The sequence below is a fragment of the Lampetra fluviatilis genome, chromosome 5 (genome assembly GCF_964198595.1).
Source record: "Lampetra fluviatilis chromosome 5, kcLamFluv1.1, whole genome shotgun sequence".
NCBI classification, from domain to species: Eukaryota; Metazoa; Chordata; class Hyperoartia; order Petromyzontiformes; family Petromyzontidae; genus Lampetra; species Lampetra fluviatilis.
This window is the reverse complement of record NC_136279.1, coordinates 13034653-13054707: the sequence shown is the minus strand read 5'-3', so window position 1 is coordinate 13054707 and position 20055 is coordinate 13034653. Positions and strand designations below refer to the sequence as shown.

At 41.7% G+C, this 20055-nt stretch overlaps 1 protein-coding gene across 1 annotated transcript; it reads left to right on the top strand.

Annotated features, from left to right (window-relative positions):
- The first annotated feature begins 6533 nt into the window (after nt 1–6533).
- Nucleotides 6534–20003, top strand: LOC144932576 (UBA-like domain-containing protein 2). Its single transcript, XM_078856783.1, has 3 exons — nt 6534–6799; nt 8430–8492; nt 17741–20003. The coding sequence occupies exons 1-3, from the start codon at nt 6680–6682 to the stop codon at nt 18095–18097; spliced, it is 540 nt and encodes a 179-aa protein (XP_078712909.1). The 5' UTR covers nt 6534–6679; the 3' UTR covers nt 18098–20003.
- Nucleotides 20004–20055: the final 52 nt, after the last annotated feature.

The following is a 20055-nucleotide window of genomic DNA, read 5'->3' as shown; positions in this document are numbered from 1 at the left end:
TGAATGGGAGACTGCCAGTCAAGTTGAGCCGTGTGTAAGGGGGGAGGCAGCACGTAGAAAAATGCTTTTGATTAAAGACACTTCAAATGGCACTGCCAGTGGTCACGCTCCTGTTTCCAGGGTTAAGCTGTGGCTCGCAGCAGATAGACAGACAGACGTGCATGCTCCTCTTAGGTAGGAGAAGGGAGGATGGGGTGGGGAAAATGTAAGGAGTCGGTGAGTGACGAGACTTGAGTTTAATTTGACTTGGCTGTCCTTGCAGAAGTCCGGAAGCCCTCCGAGCCAAAACAAGTCGTACGGTGAGCCAGAATTCCACACCACCCCCAGCAACAACCACCCCAACACCATCTTTTGTGTTACATTGAAGATGAACGCGGGTGCTGATGTGTTGCTGCACTCGGCACAAAAGCTGCTGCGCATTCAATCAAGCGGAACACAGTAAATGTATACATTTTTATTGATTTGAAAAAAAATATATATATACTCAAGTATTGTGCTGTGTGTTTGTGAACAGTGGTGTGAACATTTAACGGTGGTGGGAATACGAGGCGAGGCTGAAACACTGCGCTCGCTGTTGGGTCCCAGAGAAGCGCGTTGCTTTCCACCAACCCGTGTTACACACAATGCACCAGCCTGTGCACCCTCAACATGACGTTCATGAGGTTCACTGATGCATCGTCGTCATCCTCATCAAGCCATGATCAATCCACTGCTGGATACGAAGGTCTCCCCAGCCATAGTTCCATGCCTGTCATACCCTTATCAGTGCCCTATCTTATTACAGACCAATTCAGACCTTATTGGTCACCCCGTGCCCCTTATACATCTCAACGTTCATCCTAAAAAGTCCCATCACAAGGGAGAAACACAAACAAATATACAACACATTTTTTGGCCGGATTGAAACGGCTGTACGCCGTGCGGACCTGAAAACTCAATTTCCCTGTATAAGAATACGGATAAACAGTATGGGTTGACAGGTACATCTTTCTCTCACGAGCCTGCCAAGGTAATGATCCACCGGTTGATTTCTGATCTCATTTGCTGCATCTCCCCAGTGGCTGTCCTCCCGGACGCGTTACCATTTTCTCGGCTGCCACTCTTGTCATTTATTCTTGACTCCTCGGTTATGCTTTTGATTAAAGACACTTCGAATGCCACTTCTAGCCATCTGGCTATTTGGAATCTTCGGTTGAAATGCGCATTACATCTGCAAATTATCAACATGATAATTATTTACCCTTCTAGCGAGGTGTCCTGCCCCAAGCACAATGACTTTTTTTGTAACAGTTCGAATGATGTCATTATTTTATGCATTCCCTACTTTCAAACACTGTTCACTGTGTGAATATCTGCGGCTCCAATTCTACCGGCGTTGTATAGGTCACAATGAGTGCACGTCATTTTCTCCACCCCAACAGTTAAAGGAGAACGTCATAATCGCGACTCCTTGGCAACGCAAGCTGTTGTTGAAACATCACATCCCGGTGATTGTTAAAATTAAAAAGCAGTACCGTCGTTATTTGCCCATACTTCACCACGCCGTGGCCTCAGATTGGTGAAGGCGGGCAGCATAGGACAGAAGCACAGTACCACAGTAATGGATTTTGGTCACTGGTGGTATGTAGCCTACAATCAAAATCACTTTAGCCACATTGCAGGAACAGAGAAATTACACCAACTTAATTTGCGTATGTTTTAATGATTGCATTTCAGTTATTTGTATTTGCGGTATACTGTAATTTTAAATTATTGTGGTTTTGATTGACATACATTAAACACATCACGGTATGTGTTTCTCTGGGCAAAAATTGTGCGAGCTGCTACATTATTTTTGTTCTCCATAGTATGGAAATTACTCTCTGTCTGCAAAGCTGCATGTGACACGGAGACGGGACAGCAGCTGTTCTGCAGGCGGGAGCAAGAACGACACCTTGAGCAATGGGGCCAATTTCACAGCACCACAGCAAAACATGCGTTTCCAATGTGCTGCACTTTACTTCGATATTAATATCCTGTTACCATGAGTATAGCGAGCGGTGGCGCAGTAATTTTTCGCACATGAACCCTGTGACCTGACTTACATATTCTGCCACGGCTAGCATCAGTGGAGTTGTGATATATGAACTGGTGGGTGTTGGACTCCATATTCACCATCTCACACTGACCAGCATGGTAAAGTATGGTAAAAAAAAATGCACGTAACTGACATGGCGTGGAGTGGCCTTCATCCAGCAGTGGATTGGCAAAGGCCTGTACATAATGATAATAATGATAACAACCATTATTTGTATTTGAAGTGTTTACATTTGTATATAAATGTGTTTTTTGAAGCTACCACTAGAATCAAATAATAGACTGAGATTAATTAAGTGTGCCGCACCTCCGATGAGCACGGTTGGTTACATAAGGTGGGAAATAATTTCAACATAGTGCATACATCATGCTTATAATAACCTCCTTACAGAGGTTCATTTTAAGTAAATGTTTGTCACATTATTTCACAATTATGACTTTGGACTCACAAGAGCGTCACTTGGCATATGCTGGACGGTGGCATTTGTACAATGGCATTATGAATGGTCCGTTACCCTTACCAGGTAAAGAGACCATTAAGATAAGTCTCTCTTGCTAGGAACACCTGGATTCATGTACAAAATATGTTGAATAATTATACGAACATTGCAGTCGTCTGCTTTTGTATGGTTGATGTAGATGCAGATCAACAACTACAATTTCACATGCAGGTGGTCAAGCCAGACAACCGCGTCAGGTGCAAGCAGATTGTATCATTGTGATGTCTACTTCGTATTTGTGGATCGGGCATTAAATCGTTATATGTTGTATGACCTGTTCTGAATGACCACAGTCGCACACTGGTGCAAAATCAATACTAAGTGTATAAGGTCAGAATATGAACATTTTTAACCATAAGTGCATATTTTAACATGTACGATCCTTAATTAAAAAAAATATTTCATAACACGTGATGTGTTGAAATTAATTCTTTATAAAGCCTCCGCCAAACCCAAAATAATCATTACTTTATCTGATCTAATGAAGGATTGGTTGTTGCAATCAGAAAGTTGTGTGAACGCATCCTCAGTTGCCACCTCTAGTTTGGACAAACTGTTAGTGATTTACCCTGTCACCGAATATCCCATACTGCTGGTGTCATGTTGTAACAACATGATGGATGTCTGAAATTATATGCAACTCTATACAATACAGACAACAATAAACAACGTCGTGTTTTCTACCGCAGTGTTTAAAATACCGTACACTCTCTATAATAGTATTTGGATGTGTACAGTGTCTAAATGCAACCACATCTCAAGACACTGTACAGAATAATGGGATCTGGGTATCCTGCAGAAAGTAGGCATGTTGATTTATTACGTTTATACATGGAAAGTTACAGCCAGATTCAAAGAGGGAGGTCTTGAACCTCGATTTGAACAGGGGTGGGTAGTCAAGAGCACCAATAGCAGAGGGGAGTTTTAGGCTATGTGGGTAGCGCAGGAGATAGAGCGACCTCTCAGGGGCGAATCCACGGAGGATCTTGAAGATGGTGAATGCAGTCTTGTATTTGATCCAGGAATGGATTTGGAGCCAGTAGGGAGATTATCGAGCCGACGTTGGGGGCGTTTTGGCAGGCGAGAGTTTCCGATTCTACCAGCAGCATTACTGTAGTGCGTTGTAACCTTGTGAACCTACTGTAGAAACATTTTTGTTGATCCACAAGACGAACAAAATACGGGTTTGTGTTTATTTTGGCAAAAAAAATCATGCCAGGCATGGTAATTATTTGACCATACTTCGCAATTCCAAGCAAGGGTTGATAAATTGAGAATCCCAGTATTGGTTCGTGTCACTTGTCACTGATTTACCCGTGGGAATGAATCAAACTCAGGCCACGAATTTCATAGCGTACTTTGTTATCCACTACACCACCTGTTCACACCAATTATAATTCCACCTAATAATACGGTAATGATATTTATTTACCAAGAAAAATCCTCTATTTCCCGGAAAAGTCTCAAGCCTTTTTTTGTGAGGGTCTTATATTGGGATATTTGTCCAACACCCTTCAAATGTGTTATGCATTTACAGAGGAACAGAGAAACACACATAGACACAGCAGACTCAGTGACAGAGACACATATATATATACATTCCTAGTTTTCATACATCACTCTGCCGTGGTAGATTAATATCTCTAGTTTTTATTCAACCTTGTATTTATTGTGTATGTTCTCTGAAAAATCTACCTTTGCAAGCAAGCAACAAAGCTGTGAAATTTCTCATAAAATTTTGGGTGACAGATGCTAATATTCGAGAACAAAAGTAGTTGGTGGGGAAATTTATCAAACCACCATTATTATAACAAATTGAGGCCCAGTGCATGCTGCAAAAGTGATGGCTATTGCATGATAGACTTAAAAGCTCTGCTCAAATGCACTTGATCTCCGTCAGGTGTGTCCATTAATACTGCGTGTAATGCATGTGGTGTGTTCTGGAGATGACTTATCCCCCACTTTAAAAACAAAGAAAATCATCTCAGTAAATATTACTGTAATTTGGGGATCTTGCCATAGTGTAATGGTTATTCCACTTCATTTCCCTCACCTCTGGCCACCCAACAGTATTAGCTCTTATTTAACCAGGTAAGGCCCAGAAGCGACCTGGGCACAAATGAAAGCCCAACGAAATGCCTGATCATGTGGAAATTAATTGCAGCCAAATACCCTAAACGAAAGAGGCAACATTAGAGCAATACACTCCGCTCCTCCTGACACGCATGTTTCTAAATGTGGAGGGAAAAACCAGAGGACCCAGAGAATAATCCATGCGACCACGGGAAGAGAGACATGCAAACTTCAAATATACAGCTGTCACTGGTTGTCGATTGGCAGGTCACGTACCTCTTCTGTGACATTTGGCCAGCATTGAAGAGTAGGCCAATCACCTACTCGTAGAGGGCCTTCCGTCAGCAGTGGCGTGAGCAAACACTGGTAAGGCTGCACGTTTACCTTTAACTATAATTCACATGCTCAATAAAAAATATATTCCCCTTTAATTATTACCCTTCCAGTAAACCTGTTGACAAAATTCCCACGAAATCAAACCCCACCACGTGCAAAGGTAGTGAAATGTTAACTACCTCGCCTGATATACAGGAGATTGCAGGTTCGACCCCGACCCTGATGCCTGTATATTTGTAGTTTGTATGTTCTCCCCGTGGCCGTGTGGATCTTTCTCCGGTTCCTCGGGGGTTTCCCTTCACATTTAGGAATCAACATCATGTGTTTATAGTATTTGGCTGCTATAAATCTACACATAAGCCATTTCGTTGGGATAACATTTGTGGCCAGGTTGCTTATGAAAAAGAGTTTTTAGCTCAGTGGGCCTTAACCTGGCAATTTGTTTTTATAGTTTAGTTTTGTAAAGCCTCGGTGCTGACATAAAAGGCCTGCTCGCCTCACATGTTAAACGGTGCTCCGGGTAATGCTGTGACTCACAAAAAGTCTAGGATGGAGATGACTCAGCTCGTCTTCCCTAATGAATCGATAACATGAGTACCATTTTGTGGGAAATCATTTTGTGGAGTAGTGGTGCAGTGGTTCACGGACTGCGCTGTCACTCCAGCACGGTGAGTTTGTTTCCCAGCCATGGCTGGCATTAAGTGGCTCGTGAGATCTGAGACGTTTCGGGCCTTGCACCCCACTCAGTTCACTCGCCCGCACTGACCAGCGGATACAATTTTGGTCGGTGGATTAACAGCCGTATTAGTGGATGAACGGCTGTATTTGTTGATGTTCTACGAATAGACTGACACGTGCATGCCATGGTAATTTGTAATCCAAAACCATTCCCCGATGGGAGATGATTCCCAACCCCATTAATTGTTTCTCTGAGCAGGCAGAAGTTTGACTCGATTTGTGTTAAAATACCTCACGGGATTTTCATTCACAAGAGTCACCACGTACGACGTGGCCTTTACAAGAAAGTCACTCAATGTTTTGTTTTGTTAACCGACCACCGACACACCGCAGGTGTTCGTTCAGAAACACTCCCACGCACGTGGAACTGCCCACACCTTATGACGTCACACGCCCATGGCGTGGTCGATTTACAACCCTGTGCGCGCGATGACATCACGAGCGTCGCCGCAACGTGGGCGGTGACGTCGGCGCTGTAAAATGCCTTGCGTGGTGACGTCACGCGCCGCGTGTTGACGTCTGGCGCAACGCCCTCTTCCCCCCGGCGAGCGCCGCACAAACATCCCCCTTTTTTGCGTGACGACGTCACATCCGCACGCAAGGCGTTCATCGTGGCGTGACGTCACCACGCAAGGCGTTCATCGGGGCGTGACGTCAGCACGCAAGGCGCTCAACCGCCCTCCTCTTCTCTCTGCGCCCTTCGGAAAGATGACGCGCGACCGCCGCGGCGAAAACCACGGCGTTTGACGCCGTGCGTGGTGACGTCACGCCGGCGTGGTGACGTCACCGCGCCGGCCGAACCCCCCACGCGCCGATGTAAATATTTAGATCGCGGCGGGCGGACGGACGGACGCATTAGCGCAGGCGGCGTCAGCTCACGAGGCCTTGCCGCCCAATTAACAACGTATTCGTTCAAGTATTAGGTTGGCGGTGGTCGATTTGTGCTCGCTGTTGTCATGTCGGTGGAGATGGACGAGCTGAGGCACCAGGTGATGATCAACCAGTTCGTGTTGACCGCTGGCTGCGCCGCGGACCAGGCGAAGCAGCTGCTGCAGGCGGCGCATTGGCAATTCGAGGTGAACACGACAACACGACGACACGTAAATAATGACAACTAAGTCATGACTACAAGGGTTACAATAATAAGGCATAGCGACGTCGAGAGTTGGAACGGTACGGATAGCAACATCGATGTTAACTTGCGAATAAGATGAGCGCCAAACGACATTAATACATCGGCAATGACTAATGGTAATGACATTATTGGCAATACAATTTGGTCGTCAAGCAATACAAATAACGGCATCGACCGTTTAAACAGGAATAACATACAATAAATATGATATGAATAATTATATGAGTAACAAAACAACAGAAATAATAAGAGCATAACTAACAGAATACAGTACGTAAGTATAAACAACAACAATCGCTTATAAACACAAACAACACCAGCGGCAGAAACGTAATACACAAACAAAACTCGCGTAAACTAAACACAACGAGCAGTACGTACACAACAAGACATACAAGACAACAACACAGAGCTGCAACAATAACAGCACAAAGTCAACGTAACATACCGACACACAAACAACAACAACAACCATAACACATTACAAACATGAGAACACGCGTAACAATAGCAAACATTCAACACACACACGTAACAACAACAACCCATAACAATACACTACAATCGCAAGCATGAGAACACACGTATCACGAGCAAACAGCCAACACACACGTAACAACAACAACGACGACACTGTCACGACAGCAATGGAATCGGTAGAGGATAACAATGACACTGACACTACAGCAATGGAAGCGGTGGAGGATAACAACAACAACAACAGCAGCGACCATGTTAGAGAGCCTCGTGCTGCCGTAGAGGAGCCTGAGCGCTAAACATGGCGACCCGCCTCGTTGAGCCCCCCTCCTCCTTCTCTTCCTCCTCTGCCACTGTCTCCCTATCCTCCTCCCCCCACCACCACCACGACCCTCGCCGTGTCTGTCTATTCATCTGTCTCTCTGTCCCTTGGTTGTCCATGTCTGGCTGTCTGCTCACTTTGTCCACGTGTCAAAGTCCCATTGGTTTTTCGGTTCCCATTATTTCTCAGCTGTCTCGTGTCCCGTTCGTGTCTGTCTCCTACCTGTTTCACCCTCCCCCCCCCCATGTGTCTCTGTATGCCTGTCTTACTGTGTCTCTGTATGCCTGTCTTCCTGTGTCTCTGTATGCCTGTCTTCCTGTGTCTCTGTATGCCTGTCTTACTGTGTCTATGTATGCCTGTCTTACTGTGTCTATGTATGCCTGTCTTACTGCGTCTCTATGCCTGTCTTACTGTGTCTCACCCTTTCTGCCTTGGCTGCGCCCTGCCGATCATCACTGCACAAGTGTCCACCTGTCCCTGACCATCTCCTTACCCGTTCCCCATTTGACACCGACACATCTAAAAGTGTCCCCCTCTCTGTCTCGCTTTCATCGTATTCCCTGTCTCGCCATTTTCCCCTTTTACGTGTTATCTTTATGTCTATTATAATGTTTCCCGTCTCGACCCTGTGTCTCTAACCTATCTCCCAGTTTTCTCCCTGTCTCATCCGTCGTCTTGCATTCTCGTTCTCCGACTCGCCGTTCCCTCCTGGTCCATCTCCTCTTGCCTCTTCTCTCCCCAACGTATGTCTTCTTTTGTTTTTATCCCCCAGACTGCACTGAGTACGTTTTTTCAAGACGGGAATATGCCCCAAAGTCATCAGTACCACCAGATGGTGAGTATCTGCCACATGACCCCAGCGTTGACTATGCCATGACCCCAAGCCACCCTGTCCATCGGCTGAACTGCAGACGATGCTATAATGGTCACTGCGGTACATGTACTTGTCACTGGCGTAGCTTGGTTAGTGTGGACCCTGGTGCCAGTATTGAAATGTGGCCTTCCCCTGTCATCTCTCTGGTCTGACGCCTGGGTCCGTGGGCCCGGATGTGCAGTTGCAGGCCCTGCAAATCCACTGGTACAAGTGTTTGCCGTAGGTGATGATGCGTGAGTTCTGATTACGCTTGGCTTTTGCCGACGTGGTCACGATGCTGTCGCTGGAGATGTTTAAAGTGGATCACGTGCTCACATTGTTTTTCTGCCGGGATCTAGCGGCACACTGGTTGTTAACACCAGTTGTGGAGCAGTCTGCATATGCTGCAAACACTGCTGAGAAATGAGGGATATTACAACTCTTTGTCAACTGCAACCATGGTGACCAGGTAAAAATGAAAGTACCAACCATGTTTGAACATTTTCACCTTTGTGTGAAACTATGGGTTAAGCAGGAGTTGAGTTCCATGCATACAGGGGTAGTTTGACCATACTTTGTCACGGTGGTCATTGCGGGTTGGTGAAGGGGCCAGGGCAGGGGGAGAGCCACCAGGACCGTGTTCAGATGTCATTCGCTGGAGAATAGAACTCGGGCATCGGATTAGTGGATATACAACTAAGTATATACAACATTATGTTGTCTATATTGTGATGATTACAATGCCACTACGACAATTCGGCGTCCATAACCTAACTAATCTGCAATGTGGCCTTGAATATATATAGCATCCATGTTTGTAAAGCGGTTATGTAGTGTTACAGTGCTTTACGTAAGCATTATGTTTGACCGAGAATTTGCACTTGAAATTGGAAAGACGCTGACCTTGCCATTCATTCAACTTACTCACTTTGAGCAAAATTGCGTTGTATATATTTTTTTATTTTAATTATTGCGCAGTGCATATGGACTTCATTAAAGCAGCAGTTGCTGCTGTCACTAACGTAATGCCGTCTGGGGCTTTTCTTTGTTTTACCCAGTTGCACTTTCTTAGGTTTTATTTATACATTAACAACAGCACTTAACTAACATAGCACATCACGGGAAAACAATTTCTAACCGAGGCCTTTATGAGTTGCTACACTGTGTACATTGACGTAGGAATTCAAGATAGCATTGATTTTGTCTGCGCGTTTTCATGGAATTGAGGTACATTCAGTACCCTTGGCTCGCCAGATCGAGGAAGTGATAATACCCGTGGCACGTGTCATCCCTGGACGTGTCGTCCGAACAAAAATGGCCGTGGGAAATTGCACGGCTGACATGAATGACTTTTTTATACACTGCTGTGATTCACGCATGGTGTTTAGGTATCAGAAGCTTAGAACTTACTGACCATCGGCATCGTGGAAATGTTTTTATCGGCAGGGGTGGGGTGGGGGGTCAGAGACTGCCCGTGAATACACAATTACATGTATGCTTACCGGGTAAGGTTAGTCAATAAGTAGCATCAATGTTAATGGTTGACAGATTGACAGATCTTTCACGAAAATAGCACTGGTTGTTTACACTGCTGCAGGGTGATACGAGTTGTTTGACATGAAAATTACATTTATTAGAACGTTTATGTGGGATGTGTGCATGTGAGAGGGATTCTGTTGGAATCCTGCATGGCTGCGTTGTTATGACTGGAGGGTTTTCTCAGACTGGGAGGATTTGAATGGAAACACCACACCCATTGCCGGGCATGGCTTTCCCAAGCATAACATGATCACACAGGCGTGTTTAACAAATACTGTAGCATGTGTTTGTAAATGTATACACAACTTTCAAAGTTTTCTGGTTAAGCTTTTGTTTGTGAGACATCTGATTATATAAAGACTTGGTAGTACCTATCCTACCTTTGTTTAACGTGTGTTTATTATTCTTTGTATACGTGTCATGTCCTCTTTCAAAGATGTCGGCGATCATAGCCTTCCATTTAGCTCTCGTGGAATTAAAGAATTACTATTATTTGTTAATATGATTGTTATTCAAGTGGTATCCTATTTCAACATTTGTGTGGGCACAAATTATTTAATTATATATAAACCAAAGCGCGTTGCATCATTAGCTGATGAAACACTAAACAATGAAGTGTTTGTACACACAGCCGTGATCCTGCCATACCGTGCTTCTGTTACAGCTACGATTTGTGTAATCTTGTGCTGTGCTTGGAAAACTCGTTGATGACACTTGGTTCTGGCTCCACACCCAAGGTTTCTAAATATGGTTCTGGTTTTAAGACTGTCTTAATAGCACACATAAGGTTGCTTAATATGGAGCTGTTTGAAGATATGTGTTATTGGCACATGCATGTGCGTAAACCTGATCTGGATCCATCGTCTTAGGCTTCCAGTGTACTTTTCATGCAACAAGATCACATGGGTGGAAGGGATGTGAGTGGAATTGTGAGTGATGGGTGCAGCGTCACTGTTTCCAAAGAATGTTGCTGACATATTCTTTGTTTGGTGTTGTAGCAGTACAGCGTTCTGGATTTAATGGCGTTTAGAAGAAGAACTATTTGCTTAGAAATACAATGAATGATGGTAATCCAAAATGGAAATCTAAAAGATTGTGTAATTTACATTACACAAAACAGGACAGACATCCAGTTTGGGAGAAGTGATGTTCAGGTTTTGAAGGTAAAGGCTTCTCTAACCCAATGTTCTCTTATTAGATGACATTGACATCAACATTAAATAACTACTGCAGAACTAAACTTTCAAACGCTCCCACATTTTATTTTGCTTTCTAGTAATTCAGTTAGAGAAAGCGTTAAAATCCACACATGTTATAAAGTTATGCTTGTGAATTAACTGCTCTGTAAATATCACAAACTCCTATCCCTCTTTAATTTGTACTTCTGTTAGGATGAAAGGTGGAGACAATATTTTACCAGAATGGTTAATTTTTAAATGTTGCATTCTATGCTTGTTCAGTTCAATTCACCATGTAAACATTTAACTTATTCCATGAGAGCTGAGCTCTCGTTGCTATTGTTCTTCGATATATATGGATGAGTTGAAAAGAATAATAGATCAATGTTACAATGAAGACTAAAGGTAGATTCTGATTGGCAAGCCATACTTAAGTTTTCAGGAGTATGTTCGCCAAAATCTTGACATCTTGTTTCACCAATGCAAGTAACTTGTGTACAGAAGTTTCTGAAACTGTAGCACGTTATCTGCATATAATGGTGTATAGCTGCCAAGTATTGTTCGACTGAAAATAATATTGCATTTAGTATTCGAAAAAGAAGCGGTATACAATGTTTTTTTATGTTGTAAGCCATAGCAAGGCATCCGGGTTCGCTGAAAATAATATATCCCGTCTTAGGAAGAACACAATGTAATGGATATATTTTAATCAAGAGCATTACTGGCAAAGTGAGATGTGAGTCACCTTAGTGTATTTAAGTTTATTACGCATGGGAGATGTGATTTACTAATTTATTTGAAGAAATTACTTGTGTTTAACACCACTTGCAGGAATAACCAGGTATCTTCCACTCGGCTCCTGCCTTTTGTTTAGCTAATGTACCACACATTTTGCACTTCGATATTTCTAAAATTCACTTACAAAGCTAATGACTTAAAAATGTTACATGATTCTTAATATTTCTATATTCAGTTCTTTATTCAGTGCTACATATAAATAACGTTTTTGTACAAATTATACCCTGAGCTGTACAGGATAGATTTTAATCACCACAATGTGTCAGTTAACACTTGTTATTGTACTGTAGTACATACAGTACTTGGTATTCCAGATACGTTTGGGTGCCTTTTGAATTAAGTAATTGCAGGTAAAATTATATTGTATATATAACATATAAGTTTTGCTTCTGCTGTCTATGACATTGTCTAGTTGAAAAGGAAGTCGGGGTGTAGTGGTGGTGGTGCATTGGTTAGCGCACTACACTCAACCGATCGCCTTCAGTTTGATTCTCAGCCATGGTGAACATCGGTGATGAGTGGTATCTAAACTGATTCGGTGTGAAAATTCCCACGGGAGGCCTTCATCCAGAAGTGGATTGACAAAAGGCTGGAAATGTTTATTAATCTCAAAAGTTAATTGTTTATTTTTAGTTGGACTCCCACTTATGTAAATTGTATTGTTAACCAGCTCAAGACACATCTTGCAAACTGTGTCGGTGCCATGTAAAATCAGCATGAGTATAGCCAGCTGCACGAGATTCATGAGACATAAGCTGGAGTGCTCATGGGAAGAGGGGGGGGGTGAGTCGTTGGGAGGAGGAGGCATGGGAGACACGAGGAGTGGGGGGACGGCTGGGAGAAGGGGTGAGGCGTTGGTAGGAGGACGGGGGAGACATGGGGAGGAGGACATGGCGTGATGACATTTCGGGTTTATGTCCCCTCCCCTCCGCCATCCCCCACTCCCTGTAGAGAGGCCATCCCTCTTTATCTGGCCACTTTCCCATTGCATTAATTTACTACTATAATGAGCCAAGAATGTCTGTGTGTCCCTCGCGTGACGTCACTCCACGTCGGCCCGCCCCCCTCATTAATAATCATGAGCAGGGGACGTTACTTCACATGGGGGGGGCGAGGCACCTCCTCCCACCTCCTCGGCGTCAACTTACAACCCTGACTACAAAGGCAGAACCCTCACGTCACGCGATCTCCATAACGCTTTTGAGACATAGAAGTAAAAAGGACGTCATGATGAACAAGGGATTATAACCTTTAAATGAAATAAGTCTGTCACTGCGGCCTAGTTATTATTATACACGTCTAGCTTTACCTGGCTTCGCCCGAGATTTGGATTCTTGTCTTGGATTAATACACGGCCTACGCGGAGGATGGGGAGAGATGCGTTACGTCAGCAGGCACACTGAGTAACGCTGCCGCATGCGGGTGACATCACAGATGTGACGTCACCGTTCACTTGCCGTGCAAAATATTAATGCATTATTGCGCCCCCCCTCCAAAAATACAAAAGTCTATTTTTATATATTTTGCATTGTGTACAGTCTGGAAGCTACCCACATGCCAAATTTCAAGTTTGTAACATTTTGGGAAGTATGCTAAACATTTCTAACAGACACATTCACAAATTTCCCTTTTATATTATTATACACGATTTTACTACAGGATATATGTGTTTAGTTCATTGTCCTTCCCCCGCACCTCCGATTAGCACGGTTGGCTACGTACGGTGAGAAAGAAGTTCAACATAATAAGTATAGTTTTTTGTTAACGAAGCAGCATCTTTTTACATGTACAGACCTGAAAATATCTCTGTCATAATTAAGAGTGGCATTTTGTTTCTTAACCACAATCTCATAACTTGAGCAGGGTTGGTCGACTGTGCTTATTAACATTACTCTGGGCTCTCAGTAAGCGATCATAACTTTTCAGTTTAAGATGTACGTTTTACAACATACAGGGTTGGAGCAGTGGTTTGCGCCTTGCGCGATAAACCTGGGCACTGAGCTCGATTGTCAAGCTTTTGAATGATAGATACCTGAAATGCGCCTGGTCCCCCTTCCTTCACAAACCAGCATTGGCTCGTGCCGTGAAGCATTGTCAAACACATTTTTATGGTGACATGGCATGGGGAGGGAGGCCTTCATGTGTCAGTGTGATTAAAAAGAGTGTTTCAATGTGTTTACTTATTATACAGCATAGTTAAGTAGTTCGTAAAACCCCCACAACCCGCTAGATGTGGGGAGGATTACATCTAGCAGTGGATTAACAAAGGGGTTGTACAAGTCCTATGCAGTACAGTATATATAGAAAGACAATTTTGGAAAAGATCGTGTCCATGATCTGTGCAAACAAGGCAGGTTTATCTACAGTTAATACAATCAGACAGCACCAAGTATACCGGGTTGTACTGTAGTTCTTAACAAAATACCCCTTAATTAGAGTATAAATCTTAAACTCATACAGAATTAACTAAATGTTCTAAAGCCCCTCCCAGATCCGAACCAATTGCATAAGCAGGCAGCTTAGTTCTGTAAGTAGAGTACTGTAATTACAGGGGGTGTTATCCAAGGAGTACCATTTGTCAACATATGGGGAGGATTACATAATTAATATGCAGTTTGAATGTTGCCAGGTAAACATTTGAATAGTGTGAAATGTTTTACACGTGCGATTATCGTTAAACAGCATAACATCTAATAAGGAATAATTGAGACAACATCCTGTGTTTTTACTGGGAGCTGGTTTTTCTTAGGGTAGTCTTCGTAATATGAGATGCAAGTATTCAGTGTTAGCAAGTGAGACGGCGATGGTGGTAACATTGTCTCCTGAAGAATGGCACACCGTGAAATGCTGTTCCCCCTTATGCCAGTCAAGTTTGAACTCCAGCTCGTGTTTGATCTTGTAATCTGAAGTGCAGTGCACGTTTACGATAAAATGTTCTTGCATCTTACGCCGAGTTTCATTTTCAAACTGCATTTGCGGTTATTGATGATTATGTAAATATGAATTGCTGGTTATGGATCTCGTGATAGGAGGGATTTGCGATGCAGTGAAATGTATGGGTTGTTTCATGGTCGATGGAACTGAACACAAACTAATTTGACACGTTTTCAGCATCTCTATTGTGGTGCGTGCATTGGAAGCGAGGAATAATTATTTAATTTCCATGTTGTACAGTATAGTGTAACCCTAAGGTAGGGTGGTAGTCTTGATAACCAGCTACGAAAAATTGTGACATTTACACCATCGCACCTAGGTTACTTTACAAATGTTATTCACATTTAAAACATGCCACGCAGAGATGTCAGGCTTTGGATATTACGGCAAAGCACATGGTCTCACCATGAAATGAACATGACATCTGTAATTTACCGATAACCTAATTCAATAACTAATGACAATCAGGAACATACAATGGAGTTGTCATGGTTATTGTTTATAACCATGTCCTACCGTGACAACATTTGTCGCAAAAATATTGATATTTTATTTGGTTGAATTACACGTATAGTATTAGTTACGTATGTTTTAATAAAAATAACACGTTTTGGTATTTAGATGATGCACAGTAGAAAACAATTACACATTTGCTTTTGTACAAGCTATATATTTAGTATTTCAGGATATTACTCTCTCTCTCTACACTGGTTTGGATTTAAACTATGAATATGACTGACCAATAATTTAGCCCATTGCATCATATCGTTAAACTGCTGTCTGGACATTAATTAAGCCCTTGCAAATAATTTATTTGATTTGGTTCCAAAATGGTTCGTGCTTTTTTTTGCAGTCCTCGATGGAAAAAATAACGTTTTTCACGTGCAAATATTTTTGTTAACGTAAATTGGCGAATGCACATTTTTGGATTGACAAAAGAAATACTAGTTTGCCTCATCGCCAATACAGCGGGATGAAATTGAAAAAGGAAATAAACTTTTAAGGAAAGGAACCTTTTTTTGCACGTGACTTTCAGAGAATGAAATGTTTGGTCGCAAACAAAGCCACTTGATTTTGAGTCGGGTCGGATCCATGTTCTTTTAATAGCGTTGCCTGACGAAAAGAACATTTAGTTTCTGTTACATTTTGAAAGTGCAATGTTTTCATTTCAACTCGAGGGTGGGTGCAATCAACGGTGCTATTATTGGAAGCGGTAACAGCATTTTTGTAAAACGATATGCGTTAAGTACTGTAAAGTCACACGCAGCAGTAATGTTCTTGCTATCACATGACCTGCTCAAGCATGCCAGTGTAGTGCATAGCTAACAGACCGAAAAGCATCTGAGTTGCTACACATAGTGAATGCACACTGTATGGCTGTATTGAGAGCATTCCGTTGCTGAATGTTTGGCCACTAGCCATACAATAAGGGTCATCTGTTTTTATTGTTTTGTTCCTACACTTAGAAAGCAGACTGATTATTGTTTGAAAAGTTTTAGTGATCAACATATTGTGCTCCATGTAAAAAAACACAAACATTTAATTTCCTTCAACTTTAAAGGGAGGATTTTTATGAATTGAGTAAGGACATATTGACCAGAAGATCCAAAGGACTGTCGACTACTGCAGAACCAGCAATAATAAAAATGCGCTTACCAATGTGTGAATTTCCAACAGTTATATGTAAGGCTTGATAAGATCAGGTATGCATCACAAGTTCTTAACATTTGGGAAACTTGTTTCTGCATTAGATTTCACTGGTTTCACAAGGTTGTGCGAAGAAGAGTATGTTTACATGAAAACATTTTCATAACCAAAAAATGACTTTATGCTTTATGAGAAGACTCACAACAAATATGTGACGTTACATAAAATAAATAGTTTAAAATCACAAAAAGCCATATTATTTGAACCGGACGCTTGTGAATTTTAAATGTGAAGAGCAGTGTGCTGCCAGGCATCTTTTTTATCCTGAGTGGTTAGAAGTTGTTGTACTGTGCCAGGTTATATAAATAGCCAGGGTCTGTTTACATGAAATTTAATTCCATATTCACGTTCAGAATAGAGCTGTGCTGAACAAAAAAATTACTTGCAAATAATGGTACTGGGACGATTTTTGGCACAACTTTTTTTTCTCATGGAAAGTCAAATAAGGTCATGATTTGTGCCACCGATTAAATTAGTTTTAAACTGTCTTTCATTTACATCAGAACATTTTTAAATAAGCTTCATTTTTGAAAGTTATATAGTAATGATACGTTTCACTTACATTTAATGAAATATTGTTATTTTCTTGCCACCACACATTTCTTCTGTAAAATAAATACATTTAACCTGTAAATGTGTTATCAACTTTTATGCCATATTTTAATGTGTGTGCATTTTAATGTGTCAAGTCAGCAGTGGTTGTCCAATGGAAAATCTGGCCCCCACCATACAAATGTGCAATTTTCACTGGTTTAGGACTGCCAATGGAGATGATCACTCTTAATGCTTGTTTACGTTTGGGAACAAACGTTTATAATAATGATGTTACAATTGCATTTTGGTTTGTGGTTTAAAACTAATGACAGGAATTCAACGTTTGCATATGAACGGTTCATTATGAGAAAAAAGTAATATACAATATGAACCTCTTGCTTATGATAGATAGCATATCTTTCTGAGCAATTATCTTCTCATGAAGTGGTCTTTTATAATTAGTCTATCACAACATATAACACTTGTGTGTTGGGTCATTTCTTTTCATTTCCTTCCCTGTCTTATAATTCTTTGGAACAGATGGGCACCCCAGCCAACACACCAGCAACGCCGCCAAATTTTCCCGATGCGCTGGCCATGTTTTCGCGACTCAGGACATCGGAAGCCCTCCAGGGTGGCAGCCCCGCTGCCATGGCCACCTCGCCGCCAGCCTTTGGCAGCTGTGGCGGCTACAGCAACTACGGTCAGCTATGGGCCGCGTCCGCCTCTTCCCCACCCAGCATGGGCGCTCGTGGCCCAATGTCTGGTGGCACCGTGGCAGCTACAGCAGCGATGTCTCCTCCCCTCATGCTCCATCCCAGGATGCAACCTGGAGCACCTGCACAAATGCACTACCAGCAACCGCAAGCAAACCACGTGCCAGAGGCAGAGAGATGACTTTCAGCACCAAAGGACAACTTTTAGACCTTGTGCATTCAAGATTACTTTTGCATTGTAATGGGACGGTTATTGAAACGTGAAGAAAGCTTGGCTTAAAACTTTCATTGTTGATTTCCCTCTTTATTTGGAATTGCAGCGTTTTGGAAGGCTGCAAAATTACAGAATGGTTTGTCTTGTTTTAGTGCTGTGGTGAAGTAGTTAATTATGGTGTTCATTATATTGGGTTTGCAGCAAGCCTGTGTGGTATAATTGCATACTTCATTTTGTGAAACACATTTTGATCAGGGAAATGTTTAGCTGTCTGGTGTAAATGTGCGTCAGCTCATAACTTCGCTTTTTGGTAACGTGGTTTAAACCTCCCATTAAGCTAAATAATGGGAAACATTTTTTCAAAATGTATGCTGCATCTTTGATATACTTTAGGCTTTTGTAAAAAAATTATGGGATTTTAAACAAAAAGCATGAGAGTGCAATGTTTAAAAATGAAATTTAGCAAAGGTCGTAACTGCACTTATGTGAATAAAATCCGTTTAATAACTGCATAGGAATAGTTATTGGTTTATCATTAGAGTTATCTTGTTTTTATACGTTTTGGAGGAAACTCGATTAACTTTAAGTATAACAAGTCTTTTATTCTCAGTTTTCATACAAGGAAAATTCAGTTCTTATCAGTATTCCTCAGTGCTGTCAGTGTTTCTTCATAGCTGACAAGGTGGTTAGTCACATTTACATTATATTTAAAATGTAATTTAAAAAACATATCTGAATTTAAATATTTTTTTTCTTTCTTTAAATGCGAAGGTATGACAACAAAGTATGATATTTGCCATCATGAAATTGCTATTAACTTGGACCTTTTTAAAATCTACAATTGAGATTACTCAATTACTTATAAAATAAAATTGTGATTTCATTGGCAAGGTGATATTAAATGCTGTAGAATTAAATGTTGTAACTAACATTGGGGATAGAACACGTTTATATCATGTAAACATCGCCGATCGTTAGAACCGTCGATGAGCTCTTTTATAACGATGATTTTACATTGATATTGAAACACTGGTCAGCACACTGATAACCAGCAATAGCATTGCAACACCTATTGCCATCAAAACGTCACATTTTCATTTGTTTGTCAGGAAACATTTTTAAATGCATGCCATGGTTTGGCAATGTAGCACATTGTTAATATATTGTCATTTGAGTACGGTGGTTTTTAATAATACACTTTATGTGCGAAAAAATGAAAATAGCATTCATTGTTTTGGCTGTATTTGTACATCCTTTCACCTACATAGTTTTGTTAAACTTTTTTCCATACATAAATCGTCCTTTCTTTTGGTCAGTCTTTTGTATTAAAGTTTTCTACCTGCTTTTATGGCCACAGGGCCAGCCGTGGTTTTCTTAGAGAGGAAGGCAGGCTTTGAACTTGTTTGTGTTTTTCTTTCATAAAGCACAGTTAAGACCCGCATAATAGCACTCCAGATAAAGTCACCAGCTAATTGTCATAAAATGTGACAATAAGGCATCTTAATCATGTTGGTTTAATGCCTTTTAATGTCATCTCCGTGAAATCACCTCTGCATATTGTGATGCAATTTTGGAGACTCAAGTAGCATATTACGCGGGTTCCAAAGTGGCCTACTTATTTCATGGAAATAGTTACTAATGTATCGCTTGTAGTGACCGATTTATGATGTGTGTTCCTCGTGCTTGTCGTGCATCGTCACAAACGTTTGGGAGCGCTGCATTCAGAGATTAGCGCATGGCTTGTGTGAAAAATAAAATTCTTAGTTATTTTTCACTTGGTGTGGTGGTTTTGTGAGATTTCTCGAATCTAGTCATTTAAAGATAAAACATATAAGTCCAGTTTCATGTTTCTGTGGTGGCATTTTGGTTTACGATAATGTGAATGCATGTATGTTGAACTTATTTTCGCACAGTATGTAGCCTAT